The 22,892-nt window shown below is 39.6% G+C and overlaps 1 protein-coding gene across 1 annotated transcript in view; it reads right to left on the minus strand.

The window, feature by feature from the left end:
• The window catches only part of LOC124717140, a 295,935-nt gene that overhangs the window by 160,423 nt on the left and 112,620 nt on the right, over nt 1-22,892 (minus strand). The window contains exon 6 of the mRNA XM_047243888.1: nt 3,336-3,401. Within this exon, the coding sequence (XP_047099844.1) occupies nt 3,336-3,401 (66 nt within the window). The remainder of the gene's footprint in view (nt 1-3,335; nt 3,402-22,892) is intronic.

The following is a 22,892-nucleotide window of genomic DNA, read 5'->3' on the forward strand; positions in this document are numbered from 1 at the left end:
GATGAGATGACATGGTTTTGGATGACTCATCCACAATCATGCAGTAGATTTCTGAAAGAATCTTTCACTCTGGTGAAGTATTTGTGCTGAAATGGGTTCCCTCACAACACTTTCATGTATAACTAAAATTTTGCTGCAAAGGACCAATGGATGTAACTTTTCACACTTGTTTCGTAAGATTTTCACAAAAACAACATGCAACAGTATTCTACTACAAAATTATACTACTTTTTGAAGCTCACTAACAGATACATTACATATCAACTGTTGCCTGAAAAACTGAAAATATTTAAACGAGCAATCCCATTCTGTTATTGTTATAACCATGGCCAAATACATGTTATCCACATGTCTTCTGATACATTACATATCAACTGTTGCCTGAAAAACTGAAAATATTTAAATGAGCAATCCCATTCTGTTATTGTTATAACCATGGCCAAATACATGTTATCCACATGTCTTCTGGGGACTGTACACACAATAAATGGAACAGAGATGGCTTTCTTGGAACCAAAGTCAGTGGTGATAATTATATATTATTACTGAATAAAAATAGTTCTGTGCAAAACTGTCAGTTTATTCATTTATTTAATGGAAGTCATATTCCTATTACTACCCTAGCTTATTTTTGTAACTAATAATTACAAAATATATTGTAAAAATGAGTGTAGAAAACAAGATGAAATGGTGCCCATTTAACTGATGGTAACTTAACAGACTGCATTAACTGTTAAATCATATGCTTAAATGGGAAGTCCCTAATGTCTGTCATTTCACAGAGCAACCTGTTTCTCTTTCAAGATATGGTTCAAAGAGTCACACATCTTGTTCTCATCAAAGCTTTGTTTTAAAGTTATGTCCTTCTTAGATTCTTGTAGGACCTGAAGGTGCAGTCTTCATATTCAGCAGTATGTTATTTTTAAAGTGTTTTAATAGATATAGTTGCACTATCTGTTTTTGAATAAAGTTTCCCACATATTTTACACATTGCAGTATTTTTTCACTGAAGTAATCCCATATCACACCTCTCTTAGGTCCCACGATGACCATTTTTCATGCTCAGGAGTAGTTGATAAATGGAGACTGTCTCATATACTGATTACCAGAGTAGAACATTAGAGACTGCACTTAATACTGATTTCAAAGACTGCTATGAACTCTCGCTGTCACCTGAAAGCCACTTGTTGTATGTTCCCACTTACCAAATCTCTAATACTCTTCTCCGTTACAGGAAATTCCACCAACTCTCATCCCCACTTTCACAGCAGACACACCAGAGGAGATCTGTGGACAGCAATTGTCATACCTCTGCATTGGGCCTAGAGACCTCTGGTGCCACAATGGCCCTCAGTCGCCCAGGACATAACAATGGAAAGAGATGCATCTACGTCCATACTCTGCTAACCATAGTGAAGAGGAGCCATCCTACTGTACCAGTTATCAGGGCAAGCTTGTCTTTGCAATCCCTACATCAGCAGTACATACAGCATTGTAGTACACTCCCAGATACATCACTTGAAACTGATTATCAAAATTTATTAAACAGACTTTCTTGGGATAGTGTGCATCCATTTCCAAAGGTTTGCCACTTCATTTCTTTCAGCGTCTATGTGATGCTCACATGTGGGGTCAAGTATGTGACCATTTGTGCTGCCCTTCATTTTATATATCCAATATCCCTTGTTGGGCCTACTTGGTATGAGTCCCATACAGTCTAACAATATTCTAAGGTAAGTCATGTGGGTGTCTCAGATGCAAACTTCATCGTGGACTGACTGCAGTGCCTAGCAGTCTACTAATGAACAGAAGTCTGACACATGCTTCATCTGAGCCTCTGCTTGTGATCATTCATATATCCACAGACTGTTACATCCAGATATTTGTATGAGTTATACTCTTCCAACTGTGACTCATTCAAATTCTAGCCATAGGAGACTAGCTTTTTCCCCTTATTGTGGATTATACACTTTTGCCTTTCTGAGCACTATTGTCATTACCTGATCTGATTTTGGAAGTTTCAAGTTCACTTTTTTAAAATTGACTTTTGGTACAACATCTGTTTCAGGACAATTGGAAACAGAAGTGAAACTAAACAGAAGCTATGTTACATCCCAAATATGAAGTTTGAAGCTGGTAACTGATTTGTACATATTAGATCATGAGGTACAAGATAACACTTTTTGTTGCCGATAGCTGACAGGGCCCAGAAATGAGGAACGAATATTGGAAAGGCTTTACATGTGGGTCTTACATACCCTATGTCAATATTATTAATGATTCATTAATTGTCAAATAATAAAACAGCCCATTATTCAAACCTAGTGACAATTAGAATAATGTGGTAATGTGAGCTGGCCAGCTATGTCTTCAAAATTTTGTCTAATTTGTTATTTGTATTTCTGTGTGTTTCATTTAGACTTTTCTCCTTTATTCTTCAATCCAAGTTTTTGTTGGCAGCTGATCCCCAGTCCTCACATCTTTCTGCCTCCTCCTACATTTCTGTGTGAAGTTACAGCCAATTACTTTTATAATTTGATCTTTTATCATAGCATTCCATAAACTCCTTTTTCCTCTCACTCTTTTAACAACTTCATCATTTGTGAGCTCAGCACACCAGAATGCACCTGTAACACCCCGTCTCAAAAGAATCCAGTCTTTTCCTGTCCTCAGTCCGCATAGTCCAGAACTCATGGCCATACAATCACACATTCCACATGTATGTTTCTAGAAACCTTTTCCTGATTTGTAGGTCTTTACTTTTACATGTTAATATCTTTATCTTTCAACACATACCTGTACTGACTATTCTTTCAGTTCATTGCTGTGGTGACTGAGAGATTTGTTTTAATAGTGTATTTGGTTCCCTGTATCATCTCTAGACAGGCTTGCTGCCTGCCTGTTGAGCTGCCTAACATCCCTTCCCTACTACCCGGTATCTAAAACAACGTTACTGTTATGTGTTTCCTTACTTTACTTAATCTTTAAGTTGGTTCATTACTACTACACTAAATAACCAGAACATTATGCACAACTGTACTGTTACCGATGACAACATATGTTGCCTTGCACAGAACCAATTGAAGTGTGTTTTTTACAAGTTAAGTGACTTAACGAGAAACTATAAATCATATTTCTAAATATTTCATTTACTTTCCTCCTGCCTCATCATTCCAAATAAAAAGCATGACAAGATCATCAGGAGGGGAATGAGAGAGGAAATCAAATATAACCTTTCGAAAGGAACTATCCTGTCATTCTGTCTAATCATGTTAGGCACAGTGGCTGGTAGAGAATATATGTGTGTGTAAGCATAGGTAAATTTTAGTACTTACCGGATATTCCTTAAGATACATGATCTGAATTTCACGGTTAGGCGTTGCATGTGGTTTACCATCCACCTGAATCAAAGGAAATTAGCTAAGTACAGTTGAAATGCAAAGTACAAGAAGCACAAATGAAACTGGTCTACACACCACAATGAATACATTAAAGGCAACTGACAGTATGCAGGACTTGATCTGAACCCAGGTCACCTGCATGTAATGACAGAGTGTTGAAACCATAATACTGTCTGGAGGTCGACTCTGTTTGGATATTATACAGACTTGTTTTGATGTCAGCCTGGTATGTGGAAGGTGAAAATAACTTTTATTGGTTGGAGATTTTCTAGAAACTGATACGGTGCACAACTTGCTCTGTTCCCAGAGGTGTTGCTTGTTTTTGTCTTTAGATCTAGTGGTGTTATATTGGCTAAGTCTTAAATCTGGAAACAGGTATTGATTTTAATGTGCCAATGTCAGTTGTCTTTATGAAGAATATGCCATGAAAATCAAAAGATTTATATACTAGTCACTTCAAACCTAGGCAATCTGAACTTACCTCCACAGCAAACTCAACTCCCACTGCCAGTGACATTTCTTTGTATGATTTACAAACACCATGTAACGAGGTTTTCCCAGGGAGTAAATGGTATACCATGTGACAGAGTACACAGCTGTCACTGGCACTATTCGCCCCCCCCCCCCCCCCCCCAATGTACTGTTCACAAGTACCCTAAGGAGAACCTCATGTAGCGGTGTTTAGAAATTGTGTGGGTGACAATGAAAATTTGAGACTGGTTGGTTGGTTTTTTTTGGTGTTAGTGTAACCAATCCACAAGGTTATCAGACCCTCTAGTCTGTAAATATCAAACCAGGAATAATCCCCAGGGGGAGGATACAAAAGGCAAATCCTGGGAAGATGAGTTGTAATGAAGATACAATGAGGGAGAGATAAATGCAAATTAAGCAGCTCACACAGCTCAAACAAGATGATAAAATTTAAGGGAAAAAAAACATTAAGAATGGCAAATATAAAAGAATAAAGAGAATTAAAAGGTGGAAAGTGTAGAAGCCATGCCAGACCACCAGGCAAGGGCCACATGGGTCCCCTGGGCTAGAGCAGGAGAGGGCAAAGTGTCACACCTCAAAGAGACAAGCAGAAACCAACTTTACAGGTGAAATTCACAACCAGGTTGCCGCTAGCACCGGAGGTAACATGTCAGGAAGTTTAAGGTGTTGTTGCAAAACAGCTACATTTTGCAGTCTAGTAGGATGTGGACCACAGTCAGGTAGGTCCTCACCTAGAAGAATGAGGTCATGCGTCAGTGAAATGTGGTCGATGTGTAGCCAACAAAGAATGGTGGATTCCCTGTGTGAAGGAAAGACTGCATATTGTTGTTATCTCCTTTATTGCCCTCAGTTTGTTTCAGGAGTCCACGGCGGACCATTCTGAGCTCCAGGCCTCCAACAATTGTTGGGGTAGAGTCAACCGAAGATCCACTTCTGGGACCACCATTTCTAAAATCGACGCCATTAGCCAACTTTTCCAACAGGTCAGTACGTTCATTCCCTGAGAGCCCAACATGTCCAGGTGTTCAAACAAAAATGACCGGCCATCCAGCTTTATACAGGTTGGAAAGAATATCCTGCATAGTTGTGAATAATAGGTGATGAGGGTAGCACTGGGCTATAGCCTGAAGGCTGCTCAGGCAGTCACTGCAGATTAGAAGCATCTTACTGGTTCAAGAATGATTATAGCTAAGGGTTTGTCTGATGGCCACCCATTCAGCAGTGAAGACACTGCATCCATATGGTAGGGAGCATAGTTCACTGCACCTTGCATGTGTATGAAATACCGGTCTGTCCCCTGACCGTTGAGCCATCAGTGTACACCACTTCACAACCTGGAAATTCATCGAGGATAGCCAGGAACAGGCAGTGAAAAATCATGGGGCCAAGTGATTCTTTTGGACGAAAAGGATAAATCGAGAAAGATCCAAGCTCAGGGAACATGCCATGGGGGCATGCGCAGTTGTTCCCTGACAAGAGGCAACAATGGTGAAGTTGGAGTTAAGAGCAGACACTGTAGTCTAACTGCAATAGTGAAATCAGTTCTTGGTCTCTGCTGTGGGAGGTGGATCGCCCTACTAGGAAAAAGGACCTGATAGTTTGGATGATTAGGGGAGCTGCAAATGTGCGCAGCATAGCTGGGTAGCTGTTGTTGGCAACTGATTTGTAATGGAGGAACCCCAGCCTTCACGAATAAGCTGTTTACAGGGCTAGTTTGAAAGACTCCCGTGGAAATTCGGACACCACAGTGGTGTATCTGGTCCAGTGACCACAATGCTGAGGGCGATACCGAACCATATGCCAGACTCACACAGTCAAGAAGGGACAGGATCAGGGCTTTATAAAGCTGTAGAAGGGTTGAGCAGTCTGCACCCCAGACGGTGTTACTGAGGCAGCTGATTGAATTCAGGTGTAGTCAGCACCTTTGCTTAAATTGGTGAAGATGGGGATCCCATGTCAATGAGACACTGAAGGCCGGTTCCAAAAAACGGTAAATCTCCATTACACTGAATAACTGATCATAGAGATAGAGTTCCTGTAGGTAGAGTTCTGGTTGAGGATGGACAGTGAAATGAAATATTAACAGAAGTGCATGGTGCGAGTCTTGGCAGTTGAAAACTGAAAGCCGTGGGTGATGGCCGATGACTGCATGATTTTATGACATCCTGCAGTCAGTGTTTATCAACAGTCACACTACAAGGAGCAACAGTAAAAGCAAAAATCGTCAACTTGCAAGAAAGTTTATACTGAAGGCCCTATAGCTGCTGCAAGATCATTGATGGCCACCTGAAACACAGGGACACTCAATACAGAGCCCTGCAGGACCCATTCTCTTGGATTTGGGAAGCACCAACTTGAACACATCAAGTATGGTGTGACAAAAAGTTCTGGACAAAAATCTGGAGTGGGCCCAGGAGATTCCAGTCAGTAGAGTAGTGAGGATGTGGTATCACCATATGGTGTCTTAAGACTTTTGTAGGTCAAGGAAGACAGCAATAAGGTACTGACATTGGTCAAAAGCTACCTGGATGGCATACTCCAGGCAGACCAAATTATCGGCAGTTGAATGGCATTCATGAAAATCATTCTGGTAAAGAACCAGGAGGCCCTGAGACTCAAAGAGCTAACAGAGCCACTGGCTCACCATGCACTTGAGCAACTTACGGAGAACATTGGCGAGACTAACTAGTTGATAGCCACCCACCTCTAGGGGATGCTTACTTGGTTCTCACCACTGAGATGGGATCTCACCCCCTCTCTAGACACAGTTGAAACTGGTAATGAGACAACACCCACATCTATCAATAGATGTTTGAGCATTTGGTTGTGGATGCACTCTGGCCCTGGAGCTGTATCAGGGCAAAGAGCTAAGGCACTAGTCACTGAATGCAGCACTACAGGGCTCCAGTGGCATATAGTGAAGGACCAGTGCTCTCGCTCAACCTGCAGTTCGAGGACACAGGCAGGCAGACAGACTTGAGCATAATGCAGAGAAAAATTTTTGGTAACAACATCTGGGGCAGTGAAGACAGTACCGTACAAGTAAATACTAATTACACCTGCAGGACACTAGTGTGTGTGTGTATTGTGTGTATTAAACTGGAGACCTAGAAATGACAGAGGCTTTGTCCCGCCGTAGCCCTCAGTGGTTCACAACCCACAACAGGCCATAGCACTCCACCCACCCCACCACTGCCCCATTCCGAACCTATGGTTATTGAGCAGTTCAGCCCCTAGTGGACCCCCCAGGAACGCCTAATACCAGACGAGTGTAACCCTCCAAATGTTTGCATGGTAGAGTAATCATGGTGTACGCGTATGTGGACAATGTTCATGCAGCAATCGCCGACATAGTGTAACTGAGGCGGAAGAAGGGCAACCATCCTGCATTCGCTGAGGTAGATGGAAAACATCCTTAAAAACCATTCACAGACTGGCTGGCACACCAGACCTCGACACTAATCTGCCGGGCAGATTCGAACCGGGGACTGGCATGCTTTCCCGCTCAGGAAGCATCGCGTTAGACTGCGCGGCTAGCCAGGCAGGCAGGAGACTGGTACCCGCAGACACATCTGATCACCCAAACCAGTGAAAGGGGGGTATTGGTCCAATGGTTGAAACATATCGTTCAAATGGCTCTGAGCAGTATGGGACTTAACATCTGAGGTCATCAGTCCCCTAGAACTTAGAACTACTTAAACCTAACTAACCTAAGGACATCACACACATCCATGCCCGAGGCAGGATTCGAACCTGCGACAGTAGCAGTCGCGCAGTTCCAGACTGAAGCACCTAGAACCGCTCGGCCACAACAGCCGGCAAACCATATCATTCCCAGAATCATTCCTTCCATCATTTTATTAGGTGGAGGACACAGGCACAGAGCCATTTAATGGCAAAGAGGTGCTCCATCGATGGATAGCACTTATGGTGATGGAGAGCCCACCTGCAACCTCTAATGGCCTTGGCAATTTCTGAGGTCTACCACGATACTGTCTTCCAATGGGTGGATGGGGATCCCAAACAGGGATCTAAGTCAGCTGTCGACAGAACGGCGAATGACAGGAAGATCAGGAAGTGGTCACTACCACACAGATCATCATGGACCTTCCACTGGATGGATGGGAAAAAACCACAGTTGCAAACGAAAAGATCAATGGCTGAGTAAGTTCCATGTGCCAGACGGAAGTGTGTGGGGGCACCAGCATTCAGGTGACAAAGGCCTGCCATTAAATTTTTGATGTCTTTATCCTGGCCAGTAATCATGGTTCCACCCCACAAAGGGTTATGTGTACTGAAGTAATCCTAGATTAGGAATGGTGGGGGGAGCTGAGAAACCGTACAGACAGTGTATTCTGAGCCACTCCATCATGGGAGGGAGATACACATTACAGATGGTAAAATCCTTTGATGCCGTTACTTGAACAGTCACGGCCTCTAATGTTGTATCAAGAGGCACAAGTTTGCTATACACAGAGTCCACAACATATGTGCAAACTCCACCTGACACCCTATCATAGTCAGTGCAATCCTGAAAATATCCCCAGAAGCCATGGAGAGCAGGGGTCGGCACTGCTGGAAACAAGAGTTTCCTGGAAGGCAATGCAGAAAGCATGGGAGAAGCTTAAGATATGCCACAGCTCAGCCAGGTGGAGGAAAAAAACTGCTAAAATTCCACTGGAGAATCATGCTTTCAGTATAATGAGAGGGCATGAAGGAACCAGGGAGGCAGCTTATGCCCCAGAGTCACTAGGCTGATTACTGGGACCTTCTGTTTACTGTCATGTGTCAACTGCAGAATATTTCGATAACATACATTAAAACCAAGTACCACATACTCTTTGTATCAACAAGATGAATTCATTGCATCTTCTAATTTGCCCATATGACAAAAACTACGGACACTGGGTTATCTTTACGATTCCTGAAACTTCGCAGTGATACTTAGAGCAATGCTGTTTGCACAAATAACATGTAAGTAGGAATTGGCAGCATACAGCACAGCAGTGACTGGTAGAACCAATGTATTTGTATGATGTACAGTTTTGGCATAAAAGTTATTTAATTAGTAGAGAATCAATTAATAAAGCAAGTCTATAATGAACCATGCAGAATCTTCATCCTCATGCATTCAAATAGCAACCATATGTAAATATTATTAATGATTCATTAATTGTCCAATAATAAAACAGCCCATTATTCAAATCTAGTGACAAGTTAGAACAATGTGGTAGTGTGAGCTGGCCAGCTATGTCTTCAAAATTTTGTCTAATTTGTTATTTGTATTTCTGTGTGTTTCATAACATTGTAAGATTTAGACTTTTTATGCTTATTTCAGTACTGCGTAAGGTCTGTAGTTTAAATAGCTGGAGAGAGGCTAGCATCGAAAGATACATCATTTGAGGTACATTAAATGGTATCCCAAAATTAAATATTTCTCAGAAGTTGGAGAGAATCTGTGGGCTACATGGCTACACATGCTTAGAGACATTGATTGCAAGTGCACCTCTGGTCAGTCAGTACCAGGAAGTGTCACACATCATTCTGTCCAGGAGCCACTCAGCGGTAGTCAATCTGTAAGAGAGGCCAGGTGTTATGAACCACACAGCTTCAACTGATAGACTGCTGGTTTCGGTTATAGAAAATCTGAATCTTTCAAACACCATTAGCTGTGTTCACATTAATTCGGACACAGAATATTCTCAGATCTTGGAAATAAGAAATTTGTATTTTATTTGATTACATAGCTGCAAGACTTATTTAGTAGCATTTAATTATGCTTATTTATGTCAACTTCAGGTGCATTGGGAAGTATTTATAAGCCTCTCATATGAATTAAAGATAGATATTCTGCACATGTCCTGGAATGGTAGACTTGATTATGTATCAACTCAATTTTGGGAATTCCATACATGTAAATTTATAACAGGGACTATTTCATTTAGTTTGGTTGTTGATTAGGCAGCACATGTTAATTATATTTTAAATTACTTTTCTTTAAATGAAACTTTTCAACTTTTTAATTAAGAGTAACTGTTAAATTCTGTAAAATGCCTCCTACAGTAGAGATCAGAGTAAGGTTTTGTGACCCGCTCCTTAGACACAGAATACAAGTGAGGCTTATTCAAATGGGGTCACATATTTGCTGACATGCTTATGGAGAATGGTAGAGGAGATCTTCCACGATTTGCTTTTAGTTTAATCAACCCAACAGGGGAACTTTAGAAGATTCCACTTGAATGTCTGGATTTTGATCATATCAGTCTGCAGCGAGAGTCAGAATACAGATATGCCGTAGCCTCTGCAAAAACTGGGGAGTGGAGCATTCACATAGGGACATCATTACCTGTTTCCCACTCAGTCACATCTTTGTCTATAGTGGAATACTTCTGCCTGACTTGCAGCCACCTGAACACATCTACCAGCAAAAAAACTGGCAGCTGCTCTCAGTTTCCCTAAGAGCAGAGAAATTCTCCTACACCCTCTACACCAAGGTAGAGCACCTAGAACAAATGCAATGGTTCGAGGTGGCTCACCCACAGTCAAGCAGTTGATTTCTGACAGAATATTTCACTGTGGTGAAGCATATGTATTGAAATGGATTTCCTCCAAGCACTTTATAGATATACCTAAAATTTTACTGTAAAGAACCAGAAATTTTACTGCTTCAGTGGAGGTAACTATTTAGACCTGTTTTGTGCAAGATTCACAAAACAACATGCAACAGTATTGCATAGCAAAATAACAATATCATATGAAGCCCATTAACACCTACAAACAATGGAAAATCCGGGATGGAATCTAATAATATTTTAGAGAAAATTTGCCACTCACCATATAGCGGAGATGCTGAGTCGCGATATGCACAACAGAAAGATTCACACAATTATAGCTTTCGGCCATTAAGGCCTTTGTCAGCAATAGACACACGTACACACACGCACTCAACCACTCACAGCTGAGTGTGATTTCAGTTGTCTGAGACTGTAGACCTGCGTACAAGTTGTGTTTGCATGAGTGTGTTTGTGTGCATGTGTGTGTACGTGTGTCTATTGCTGACGAAGGCCTTAATGGCCGAAAGCTATGTAAATCTTTTTGTTGTGCCTATCACAACTCAGTATATCCGCTGTATGGTGAGTGGCAACCATTAACACCTATGTTAGATATTAACTTTTGTCTGGAAAATGGAAGATATTTAAATCCATTCCACTGACTATACACACAATAGATGTAATGGAGCTGGCTTTCTTGTAAACAGTGAGAGGTGATAGGTCATAATTATCATTTCTGAATAAAAATAGACTTGAGGAAAAATGTCAGATTCGTTTATATAAAGGAAGTCATATTCTTATTACTAACCTACATTATATTTGTAATTAATAATTACAGCTCTAATATAAGCATGAGTGTAGAACATAAAATAAAATGGTGTCCACTTAACAGGCAGTTCGATGTAAGACTGCATTAAACATTAAAGCAAATGATAAATGGGAAGGTCAGTCATTTCAAAGAGCAACTTGTTTCTCTTTCAACTTATTGTTCACAGAGTCATAGTTTTTTATTTCTCATCAAAGCTTTCTTTGAAGGTTATATGTTCCTCAGATTCTTGTAGCACCTGGAGGATGGTGAAGTAAACTTCTTTTATACCCCAATTCCTGCATTCTACATATTCAGCAGTATATTGTTATTCTAACACTCTTTTGAAGATATAATTGTACACTCTGTTTTTAAATAGTATTCCTCAGATATTTGCACTTTGCAATATTTTTTCACTACAGTAAATCCTTATCACACCTCTTTTGTGTTTCATTATAAAATGTAGATTGGCAATGGCAAGAATGACGTTTCTCAAGAAGAGAAATTTGGTAACATCGAGTATAGATTTAAGTGACAGGAAGATTAGATTAGATTCCATGGATCACGAATACGATATTTCGTGATGATGTGGAACGAGTCAAATTTTCCACTACATGACATAATTAAGTTAATTTAACAACATACTTAAGTTAATATAACAACTTTTTTTATTTTTTGTGTTTTTATTTTATTTTATTTTTTTAATTTTTTTTTAAATATTTTTTTTGTTTTTTTCTTTTTTTTCTTAATTTATATCTAATAATTCCTCTATGGAGTAGAAGGAGTTGTCATTCAGAAATTCTTTTAATTTCTTCTTAAACACTTGTTGGTTATCTGTCAGACTTTTGATACTATTTGGTAAGTGACCAAAGACTTTAGTGCCAGTATAATTCACCCCTTTCTGTGCCAAAGTTAGATTTAATCTTGAATAGTGAAGATCCTCCTTTCTCCTAGTATTGTAGTTATGCACACTGCTATTACTTTTGAATTGGGTTTGGTTGTTAATAACAAATTTCATAAGAGAGTATATATACTGAGAAGCTACTGTGAATATCCCTAGATCCTTAAATAAATGTCTGCAGGATGATCTTGGGTGGACTCCAGCTATTATTCTGATTACACGCTTTTGTGCAATAAATACTTTATTCCTCAGTGATGAATTACCCCAAAATATGATGCCATATGAAAGCAATGTGTGAAAATAGGCGTAGTAAGCTAATTTACTAAGATGTTTATCACCAAATTTTGCAATGACCCTTATTGCATAAGTAGCTGAACTCAAACGTTTAAGCAGATCATCAATGTGTTTCTTTCAATTTAATCGCTCATCAATGGACACACCTAAAATTTGGAATATTCTACCTTAGCTATATGCTTCTGATTAAGGTCAATATTTATTAATGGCGTCATATCATTCACTGTACGGAACTGTATGTACTGTGTCTTATCAAAATTCAGTTTGAGTCCATTTACAAGGAAACACTTAGTAATTTTCTGAAAGACAGTATTGACAATTTCATCAGTTAATTCTTGTTTGTCAGGTGTGATTACTATACTTGTATCATCAGCAAAGAGAACTAACTTTACCTCTTCATGAATATAGAATGGCAAGTCATTAATATATATTAAGAACAACAAAGGACCCAAGACTGACCCTTGTGGAACCCCATTCTCGATAGTTCCCCAGTTTGCGGAATGTGCTGATCTTTGCATATTATGAGAAATACTTATTTCAACTTTCTGCACTCTTCCAGTTAGGTACGAATTAAACCATTTGTGAACTGTCCCACTCATGCCACAATACTTGAGCTTGTCTAGCAGAATTTCATGATTTATGCAATCAAAAGCCTTTGAGAGATCACAAAAAATCCCAGTGGGTGGTGTTCGGTTATTCAGATCATTCAAAATTTGATTGGTGAAAGCATATATGGCATTTTCTGTTGAAAAACCTTTCTGGAAACCAAACTGACATTTTGTTAGTACTTCATTTTTACAGATATGTGAAGCTACTCTTGAATACATTACTTTCTCAAAAATTTTGGATAAAGCTGTTAGAAGAGAGATTGGACGGTAATTGTTGACATCAGATCTATCCCCCTTTTTATGCAAAGGTATAACAATAGCATATTTCAGTCTATCAGGGAAAATGCCCTGTTCCAGAGAGCTATTACACAGGTGGCTGAGAATCTTACTTATCTGTTGAGAACAAGCCTTTAGTATTTTCCTGGAAATGCCATCAATTCCATGTGAGGTTTTTGCTTTTAAGCAAGTTTATTATTTTCCTAATTTCAGAGGGAGAAGTGGGTGAGATTTCAATTGTATCAAATTGTGTAGGTATGGCCTCTTCCATTAACAGCCTAGCATCTTCTAATGAACACCTGGATCCTACTATATCCACAAAATTTAGAAAATGATTATTAAAAATATTTTCAACATCTGACTTTTTGTTCGTAAAGTTTTCATTCAATTTGATGGTAATACTGTCTTCCTGTGCTCTTGGTTGACCTGTTTCTCTTTTAATGATATTCCAATTTGTTTTAATTTTATTATCAGAGTTGCTGATTTCAGACATGATACACATACTTCTGGATTTTTTAATAACTTTTCTTAATATAACACAGTAGTTTTTATAATGTTTGGTAGTTTCTGGGTCACTACTCTTTCTTGCTGTCAGATACATTTCCCTTTTCCGGTTACAAGATATTTTTATACCCTTAATAAGCCATGGTTTGTTACAAGGTTTCTTACGAGTATATTTAACTATTTTCTTGGGGAAGCAGTTTTCAAATGCATTTACGAAAATGTCATGAAATAAATTACATTTTAAATTGGCATCAGGTTCACGGTACACCTCATCCCAGTCTAACTGCTGTAGGCTTTCCCTGAAATTTAAATTGTTAAATCGTTGACTGAACATACTACTTTGGAGGACTGTTTAGTATTGCTGAATGGAGCTATGTCATATATTGTAACTAGCTGTGCACCATGATCAGAAAGACCATTCTCAACAGCCTGAGCATCTGGTTAAACTTATCTTGATCTATAAAGAAGTTATCTATCAGTGAGCTGCTATCCTTTACCACCCGAGTAGGAAAATCAATAACGGGTGTCAAATTGAAAGAACCGAGTAATACTTCAAGGTCATTTTTCCTATTACCCTCTTTCAGAGAATCTACATTGAAGTCCCCACAAATAATAATTTGCTTCCCCCTGTCTGACAGATAGCCCAACAAGGAGTCCAAATTTTTCAGAAATAGATGAAAATTTCCTGATGGGGACCTATATACAGTTACAATTATAAATGTGCCTTTATTTAATTTAAGCTCACAGGCACATGCTTCTATATGTTTCTCTACACAAAACTTTTTTGTTTCTATACTTTTTGTACAATGAGAACTTTTGACATATATGGCAACTCCTCCTTTCTCCATATTTTCTCTCATTACATGTGCAGAGAGCTTATATCCACTTACATTTACGTTATTCATATCAGTAACAATGTGATGCTCAGACAGGCATAGTATATCTATTTCATCCTCAGCTTCTAAATCTTCTAAACAAACCAGAAGCTCACCTATTTTATTCTTTAAACTCCCAATATTTTGATGAAATATACTTACATTATTTTTAATTATACTTTTATGAGAACCTTTCCTTATTCTAACATTTGCAGTACTCTCCTGTCTGAGTTTCTCATTGTGTTTAGGCCTAGTTCCTATACCAGTGGTCACATGGTGTTCAGAGAGGCAGATTATGTCAACTGGGTTGGGTGTCTTTAATTCATCAATGCAATTACCTAGGACTGAGATACAACTTGGTGGAGATAAAATTTCTGGTGATTGGTGAAAATTTATAATTGAAAGCTGTGATTGGTGATCCAATGTGCTAGAATTGTGCTGTTTAATTTCTTTCCTAAACTGAAGATTTGTTTCAATCCTGACCTCTCGTAGAACTTGACATCTTTCTGTCTTACCTATCCTAAAAAAGGTGCTGCTCCAACACCTGTAACCACTGATATTTTACCATTCATGGCAGTGCCTCCCCCCTTAAATTTCCTGCTATTACCCCAGCCAGTTTCCCCTTCCCTTTCCTGTTGAGATGTAGGCTGTGCCTGGTATAGTCCCACCTACTGAGAGAATCAACAGGAACCACACCAATATGAGCCCCCGCACCTGATCCAAGCAGCCGTTCCAACTCCAAATTAACTCTCCTAACAGAAGAGTTCAAATGAGGCCGGTCATGGCGTCTCAGGACAGATACAAACTCAACATTGGTGTGTCTCGATGCCGACGCAATCTTTACCAGGTCACACTCTATACTGTACCCAGGATCTCTGTCGATGCTGTTCCCTGGCCCTCCCACAATAACAACGGTGTCTTCCCTGGTAAATCCTTTACAGAGTGAACCTAAATCCTCTGTCACCTGATCCAGACTAGCACTTGGTTTGAAAAAAATTCGTGACCTGGTATTCTGGTCCTAATTCCTCCTGCAGAAGTTGGCCTACACCTCTGGCATGAGAACTGCCTAACAACAAAACTTTCTTCCTTTTCGATGACTTTCCTACATTCTTTTTCAATTTACTATTGAAAGTTTGTTGTGTCCTGTCTGCACCTACCTCTGCTTGAGGCTCATCAGTTTCTAACTGAAGCAACAGGTCAAACTTATTTTTGACATTCACCACAAAACTGTCAGACTTAGTTCTAGGCCTGTTCCTTCTGCTACCTGTTGCCACTTCCAACCTCTCTTTGCCCTTCTCCCTCCTTAACCTGTCGAGATCTTCCCTAGCCTGATCTAGCTCAGCCTGAAGGGCAGCAATTTTCCCCTCCTGTTCCACTATCTTCCTATCTCTGCTGCAAATCCTACAAAACCACTGATGAGCCTGATCCACTTTCCCGACACCCACGCCACTGCAGTCCCCCGAGTGAAAAAAACTACTGCATTCTTCACACCAAACCCCGGAACTAACAATTCTACGGCAAGTCAGGCACTTCTCACTCATGGCAAAAATAATACTTTAGCTAGAATAAATCAATTAAATTACCGAAAATCAAAAAAGACGTTACAAGAATTAAGCCTATTCACAAATGTATATAAGCAAGTTTCTGATTTAAAATTCCGCTGTTTTTCTGAAATCTGTATTAAAACAATGAAGGTATACGCTATTTATTATATATTTCACTCAATGGAATGGAAAAAAGGACAATTAAACGAGATACTTTAACTTTGATTCTCCAAAAACGTTACGAGAATTAGGCCTATAAACAAATGTATATAAGCAAGTTTCTGATATAAAGTTACGCTGTTTTTCTGAAATCTGTATTAAAACAATGAAGTTAATACGCTATTTACGATAGTTTACTTATTTGTTACCGAGAAACTAGTTAAATTACCGTGAAACAAGAAACAAACACGTTTACAAAATTTAAGCCTAAGCGCGACTTCGCGAAGTTACGATCTTTTCGTGTTTTCTGAAAAAATACGCAAAGAAAAGTCAAACCTTTAACGGCAAGACTAAACGATACACTAATGCACGTATTTAATTTGTTGTCGGCCTTAAACTAAATTATATTCCTGTCTAAATCACTTAACTTTCTGGAAATGGTTTCTGGCGTCACTTACTCGGCGATCATCATCATCATCACCATCATCATCTTTTCTAAAAGTATTTGTATGGATTGTAGCCATGTATGGGTGTGAAACGGACAATTAATAGTTTAGACAAGAAGAGAATAGAAGCTTTTGAAATGTGGTGCTACAGAAAAATGCTGAAGATTAGATGGGTAGATCATGAAACTAATGAGGAGGTACTGAAGAGAATTGGGGAGAAGAGGAATTTGTGGCACAACTTGACTAGAAGAAGGCATCGGTTCGTAGGACATGTTCTGAGGCATCAAGGGATCACCAAGTTAGTACTGGAGGGCAGCTTGACAGGTAAAAATCGTAGAGGCATACCAAGAGACGAAAACACTAAGCAGATTCAGAAGGTTGTAGGGTGCAGTAGGTACTTGGAGATGAAGAAGCTTGCACAGGATAGAGTAGCATGGAGAGCTGCATCAGACCAGTCTCCAAACTGAGGACCACAACAACAACAACAACAACACTAATGGAGGGATTGCAAAGACAAGCTTAGACTAATTACAGTGCATGCAGAGGCATTCAAGTAATTATTCTTGATTGACATGCACTACTGTCATTATCTGATTCAGTTTTTGAAGTGTTTTATGTTCAAGTTCTGATATTTACTAAACAGACTTTCTTGGGATAGTGTGCATATATTCCCAAGCATTTGCCACTTCAGTTGTTTCAGCATCTCTATGATGCTCACCCATGGGTCAAACAAATGTGTGACCATTTGTACAGCCCTACTTTGTATACATCCCACTTCATATTGTCCCACAAGCTTGAACAATATTTGAAAATGTGATGTATGAGTAATTTTGCCAGCAACCTACTTTCTGGACTGACAGCATTGAACTAGTACACCATTAATAAACAGAAGTCTTTATCTGAGCCTGCGTTCATTCATATTCCAACTAATTGATACACTCAGATATTTGTACACATTGATCAATTCTAATTGTGACTCTCATATATTGTAATCATAGGACCCTGATTTTTTTTTTCTTTTTGTGAATTGCTAGTTGTTACGTTTCTGGACATTACTGACATCAAAGGATTAGATTTCGGAAGTTTCATATCCAAGTTTGAAAATTTGCCTTTGGTACAACTTCTGTTTCAAAACTACAGGAATCAGAGGTGAAACAGAATGGAAGCTCTGTTATACCCTATGTATGAAGTTTGAAGCTGCTAACTAATTTGCCCATATTGGATCATGATGTACAAGTTAATACTTTTTGCTGCCTATAGCTGCCAGGGTCAGGAAAGAAAGCACGAGTATCAGGAAGTCTTTACATATGGGTATTACATACCATTTCCACCTTCAGTCTTCAGTCTAAGGATATGTTGGCAGCAGATCTCCAGTCCTCCCATCTTTCTGCCTCTTCTTTATTTCTATGTGTGACTTCTAGCAAATATCTTTTATATGAGGAGCCTCCAAGAAGTAATCATACCACTTTTTTCTTGTCAATTTCAGACGAAAAAATGCAGAATTTGTCCTTCAAGAAGTAATCGTACCACTTTTTTCTTGTCAATTTCAGACGAAAAAATGCAGAATTTGTTTTGAAACACAGTGAAATATTCCTGCTTCAGCCCCCATAGTTCCAATTGGTGGCCACACCATAAGCAGCTTTTAAAATTGTATCTGTATAGGAGGTGTATTTGAAGCACAGAGCTGTCATAGAATTTCTTTTGGCAGAAAACTAGAGCAGCACAGATATTCATGGGCACTTGCAGAATGTCTATGGAGACCTGGCAGTGAACAAAAGCACGGTGAGTCATCGGGCAAGGCGTCTGTCACCGTCACACCGACGTCACGTAAACCTGTCCAATCTGCCACGTGATGGATGGCTGGACAGCAGTGACTCCTGCAATGTTGGAACATGTGGACACTCATTTGAGTGATTGACAGATCATAATCAAACACATCGCTGCTCAACTGGGTATTTACATTGGTAGTACTGACACTCGTCCAGCAGTTGGGGTACTCAAACACATGTGCGCCCTGAGTTCCTGGCTACCTAACAGAGACCACACCACCTGTGCGAAATTGCTAGTGTGTTCCGAGGTTGATGGGTTTCTCACTTTGAACCGGAAGAAAACAAAAATCCTCGGTGTTGCGGCACACCACCTCTCCTCCAAAGAAACAGATCAAAGCTGTATCTTAGCCTGTAAGTCGCTGTGACGGTCTTCCCGGATCCTGAAGGGGTTATTCTGTTCTATGTCATCCCTCACATTCCGACAATCAACTTTGGAGTCCACTGTGCTACCCTCAAGAAATTTAAGGAACGACTTAGGCACGTTCGTCAACATGAAAGTGCAAACAAACTTCTTCTCCATGAGAAAGCAAGGCCTGACGAGTTTCCGCACCACAGCGGAGATCACAAAACTTTTGTGGACTGTTCTTCCTCGTCCACTATACACCTTCAAACTTCCAAATCAAAGGTTCACTCCACGGGAAGCAGTACACGGATGATAGAGAAGTGCCACAGTGCAACGTCAGCTCCGATGTCGACCAGTAGAGTGGTATCGTGCGGGCACCCGGGTCCTCCCAGTAAGGTGTCGTAGGACTGTCAGACTCCAGTCAAAGTACTGAGGAATTACATAGTGTATCTGAATATTGAACAGAGCCAACCTGCTCTCAGAAATAAAAAAAGTGTTGTACTCCTAATTTGTTCTGTGCACTTCAGTTATGGGCTTTCTCTAGATGTTTTTCCAGTAACAGATTGCTGACTTATGTTTTAGGAGTTCTTCATATGTCAACACACGACCAGTTATTTGAGTTCCTCTCTTGACAACAGCATTCCACAAACTCATTTTCCCTCCCCCTCTTTTAACAACTTTTTCATTTCTGAGCTCATCAGACGAAAATGCGCTTCTTAAAACCACATCTCAAAAGAATCCAGTCTTTTTCTTTCCACAGTCCACATAGTCCAAGTCTCTCGGCCATACAATGCCATACTCAAAAATACATTTCAAGAAATCTTTTCTTTTTTCTTGTTAGTTTTGGAGGTTAATAACTTGTCTTAGTATATACATGTACTGACTATTCTTTCATCTCATCATATGGTGACTGAGATCTTTGTTTTAATGGCGCGCTCACTTTCCTGTATCCTCTGCAGCCAACCTTTGGTACCTGTCTGAATGATGCAGAGACTGGGTAATGGAATGTGTGAAGTCATCTACATGAGTAATAAAAGAAATCCACTAAAATTCAGTTACATGATAAATCACACAAATCGAAAGGATGTAAATTTAACTAAATATTCAGGAAGAAGCCTGGAGATACTGACAGGTTTCAGATAGATTATATAATGGTAAGACAGAGATTTAGCAACCAGGTTTTAAATTGTGAGACATTTCCAGGGGCAGATGTGGACTCTGACCACAATCTATTGGTTATGAACTGTAGATTAAAACTGAAGAAACTGCAAAAAGGTGGGAATTTAAGGAGATGGGACCTGGATAAACTGAGAGAACCAGAGGTTGTACAGAGTTTCAGGGAGAGCATAAGGGAACAATTGACAGAAATGGGGGAAAGAAATACAGTAGAAGAAGAATGGGTAGCTTTGAGGGATGAAGTAGTGAAGACAGCAGAGGATCAAGTAGGTAAAAAGATGAGGGCTAGTAGAAATCCTTGGGTAACAGAAGATATGTTGAATTTAATTGAAAGGAGAAAATATAAAAATGCAGTAAATGAAGCAGGCAAAAAGGAATACAAACGTCTCAAACATGAGATCGACACGAAGTGCAAAATGGCTAAGCAGGGATGGCTACAGGAAAAACGTAAGGATGTAGAGGCTTATCTCACTAGGGGTAACATAGATACTGCCTACAGGAAGATTAAAGAGACCTTTGGAGATAAGAGAACCACTTGCATGAACATCAAGAGCTCAAATGGAAACCCAGTTCTAAGCAAAGAAGGGAAAGCAGAAAGGTGGAAGGAGTATATAGAAGGTCTATACAAGGGAGATGTACTTGAGGACAATATTATGCAAATGGAAGAGGATGTAGATGAAGATGAAATGGGAGATACGATACTGCGTGAAGAGTTTGACAGAGCACTTAAAGATCTGAGTCGAAACAAGGCCCCCCGAGTAGACAACATTCCATTGGATCTACTGACGGCTTTGGGAGAGCCAATCCTGTCAAAATTCTACCATCTGGTGAGCAAGATGTATGAAACAGGCGAAATACCCACAGACTTCAAGAAGAATATAATAATTCGAATCCCACAGAAAGCAGGTGTTGACAGATGTGACATTTACTGAACTATCAGTTTAATAAGTCACAGCTGCAAAATACTAACGTGAATTCTTTACAGAAGAATGGAAAAACTAGTTGAAGCCGCCTTGGGGAAGATCAGTTTGGATTCCATAGAAATATTGGAACACGTGAGGCAATACTGACCCTACGACTTATCTTAGAAGAAAGATTAAGGAAAGGCAAACCTACGTTTCTAGCATTTATAGACTTAAAGAAAGCTTTTGATAATGTTGACTGGAATACTATCTTTCAAATTCTGAAGGTGGCAGGGGTAAAATCCAGGGAGCAAAAGGCTATTTACAATCTGTACAGAAACCTGATGGCAGTTATATGAATCGAGGGGCATGAAAGGGAAGCACTGGTTGGGAAGGGAGTGAGACAGGGTCGTAGCCTATCCCCGATGTTATTCAATCTGTATATTGAGCAAGCAGTAAAGGAAACAAAAGAAAAATTCGGAGTAGGCGTTAAAATCCATGGAGAAGAAATAAAAACTTTGAGGTTTGCCGATGACATTGTAATTCTGTCAGAGACAGCAAAGGACTTAGAAGAGCAGTTGACAGAGTGTCTTGAAAGGAGGATATAAGATGAACATCAACAAAAGCAAAACGAGGATAATGGAATGTAGTTGAATTAAATTGGGTGATGCTGAGGAAATTAGATTAGGAAATGAGACACTTAAAGTAGTAAAGGAGTTTTGCTATTTGGGGAGCAAAATAACTGATGATGGTCGAAGTAGAGAGGATACAAAATGTAGACTGGCAATGGCAAGGGAATCGTTTCTGAAGAAGAGAAATTTGTTAGCATCGAGTATAAATTTAAGTGTCAGGAAGTCATTTCTGAAAGTATTTGTATGGAGTGTAGCCATGTATGGAAGTGAAACATGGACGATAAATAGTTTGGACAAGAAGAGAATAGAAGCTTTCGAAATGTGGTGCTACAGAAGAATGCTGAAGATTAGATGGATAGATCACATAACTAATGATGAAGTATTGAATAGAATTGCAGAGAAGAGGAGTTTGTGGTGCAACTTGACAAAAAGAAGGGACCGGTTAGTAGGACATGTTCTGAGGCATCAAGGGATCACCAATTTAGTATTGGAGGACAGTGTGGAGGGTAAGAATCATAGAGGGAGACCAAGAGATGAATACACTAAGCAGATTCAGAAGGATGTAGGTTGCGGTAGGTACTGGGAGATGAAGAGGCTTGCACAGGATAGGGTAGCATGGAGAGCTGCATCAAACCCGTCTCAGGACTGAAGACCACAACAACAACAACATTCAGGAATTACAATTAAGATTAACTTAAATTGGAATGATCACAAATAACGTTGTGGGGCACACAAACCAAAGACATATTTATAGGCATAACACTTAGAAAGTGCAACAGGTCTACTAATATAACAGATTACTTAACGCTATGCTTGATTGCCCTCTTCTGGAGTACTGCTGTGGAGTGCAAGATTTCCATCAATGGAACTAATGGAGAATGTCAGAAAAAGTCCACAGAAGGGCAGCTTGTTTTGTATTATTGTGAAATAGGGGAGAGAGTGCCATGGTTATGATGTGTGAATTGGGGTTGAAATTATTAACACAAAGTCATTTTTGGTTGCAGAAGGATCTTCTCATGAAATTTCAATCATCAACTTTCTCCTACAATTACAAAAGCGTTTTGTTGGTACCCAGTTACGTAGAGTGAAATGATCATCATAGTAAAATATGAGAAATAAGAGCTCACATGGAAAGATTTAAGTGCTCACTTTTC

The sequence above is a fragment of the Schistocerca piceifrons genome, chromosome 9 (assembly GCF_021461385.2).
Source record: "Schistocerca piceifrons isolate TAMUIC-IGC-003096 chromosome 9, iqSchPice1.1, whole genome shotgun sequence".
NCBI lineage: Eukaryota > Metazoa > Arthropoda > Insecta > Orthoptera > Acrididae > Schistocerca > Schistocerca piceifrons.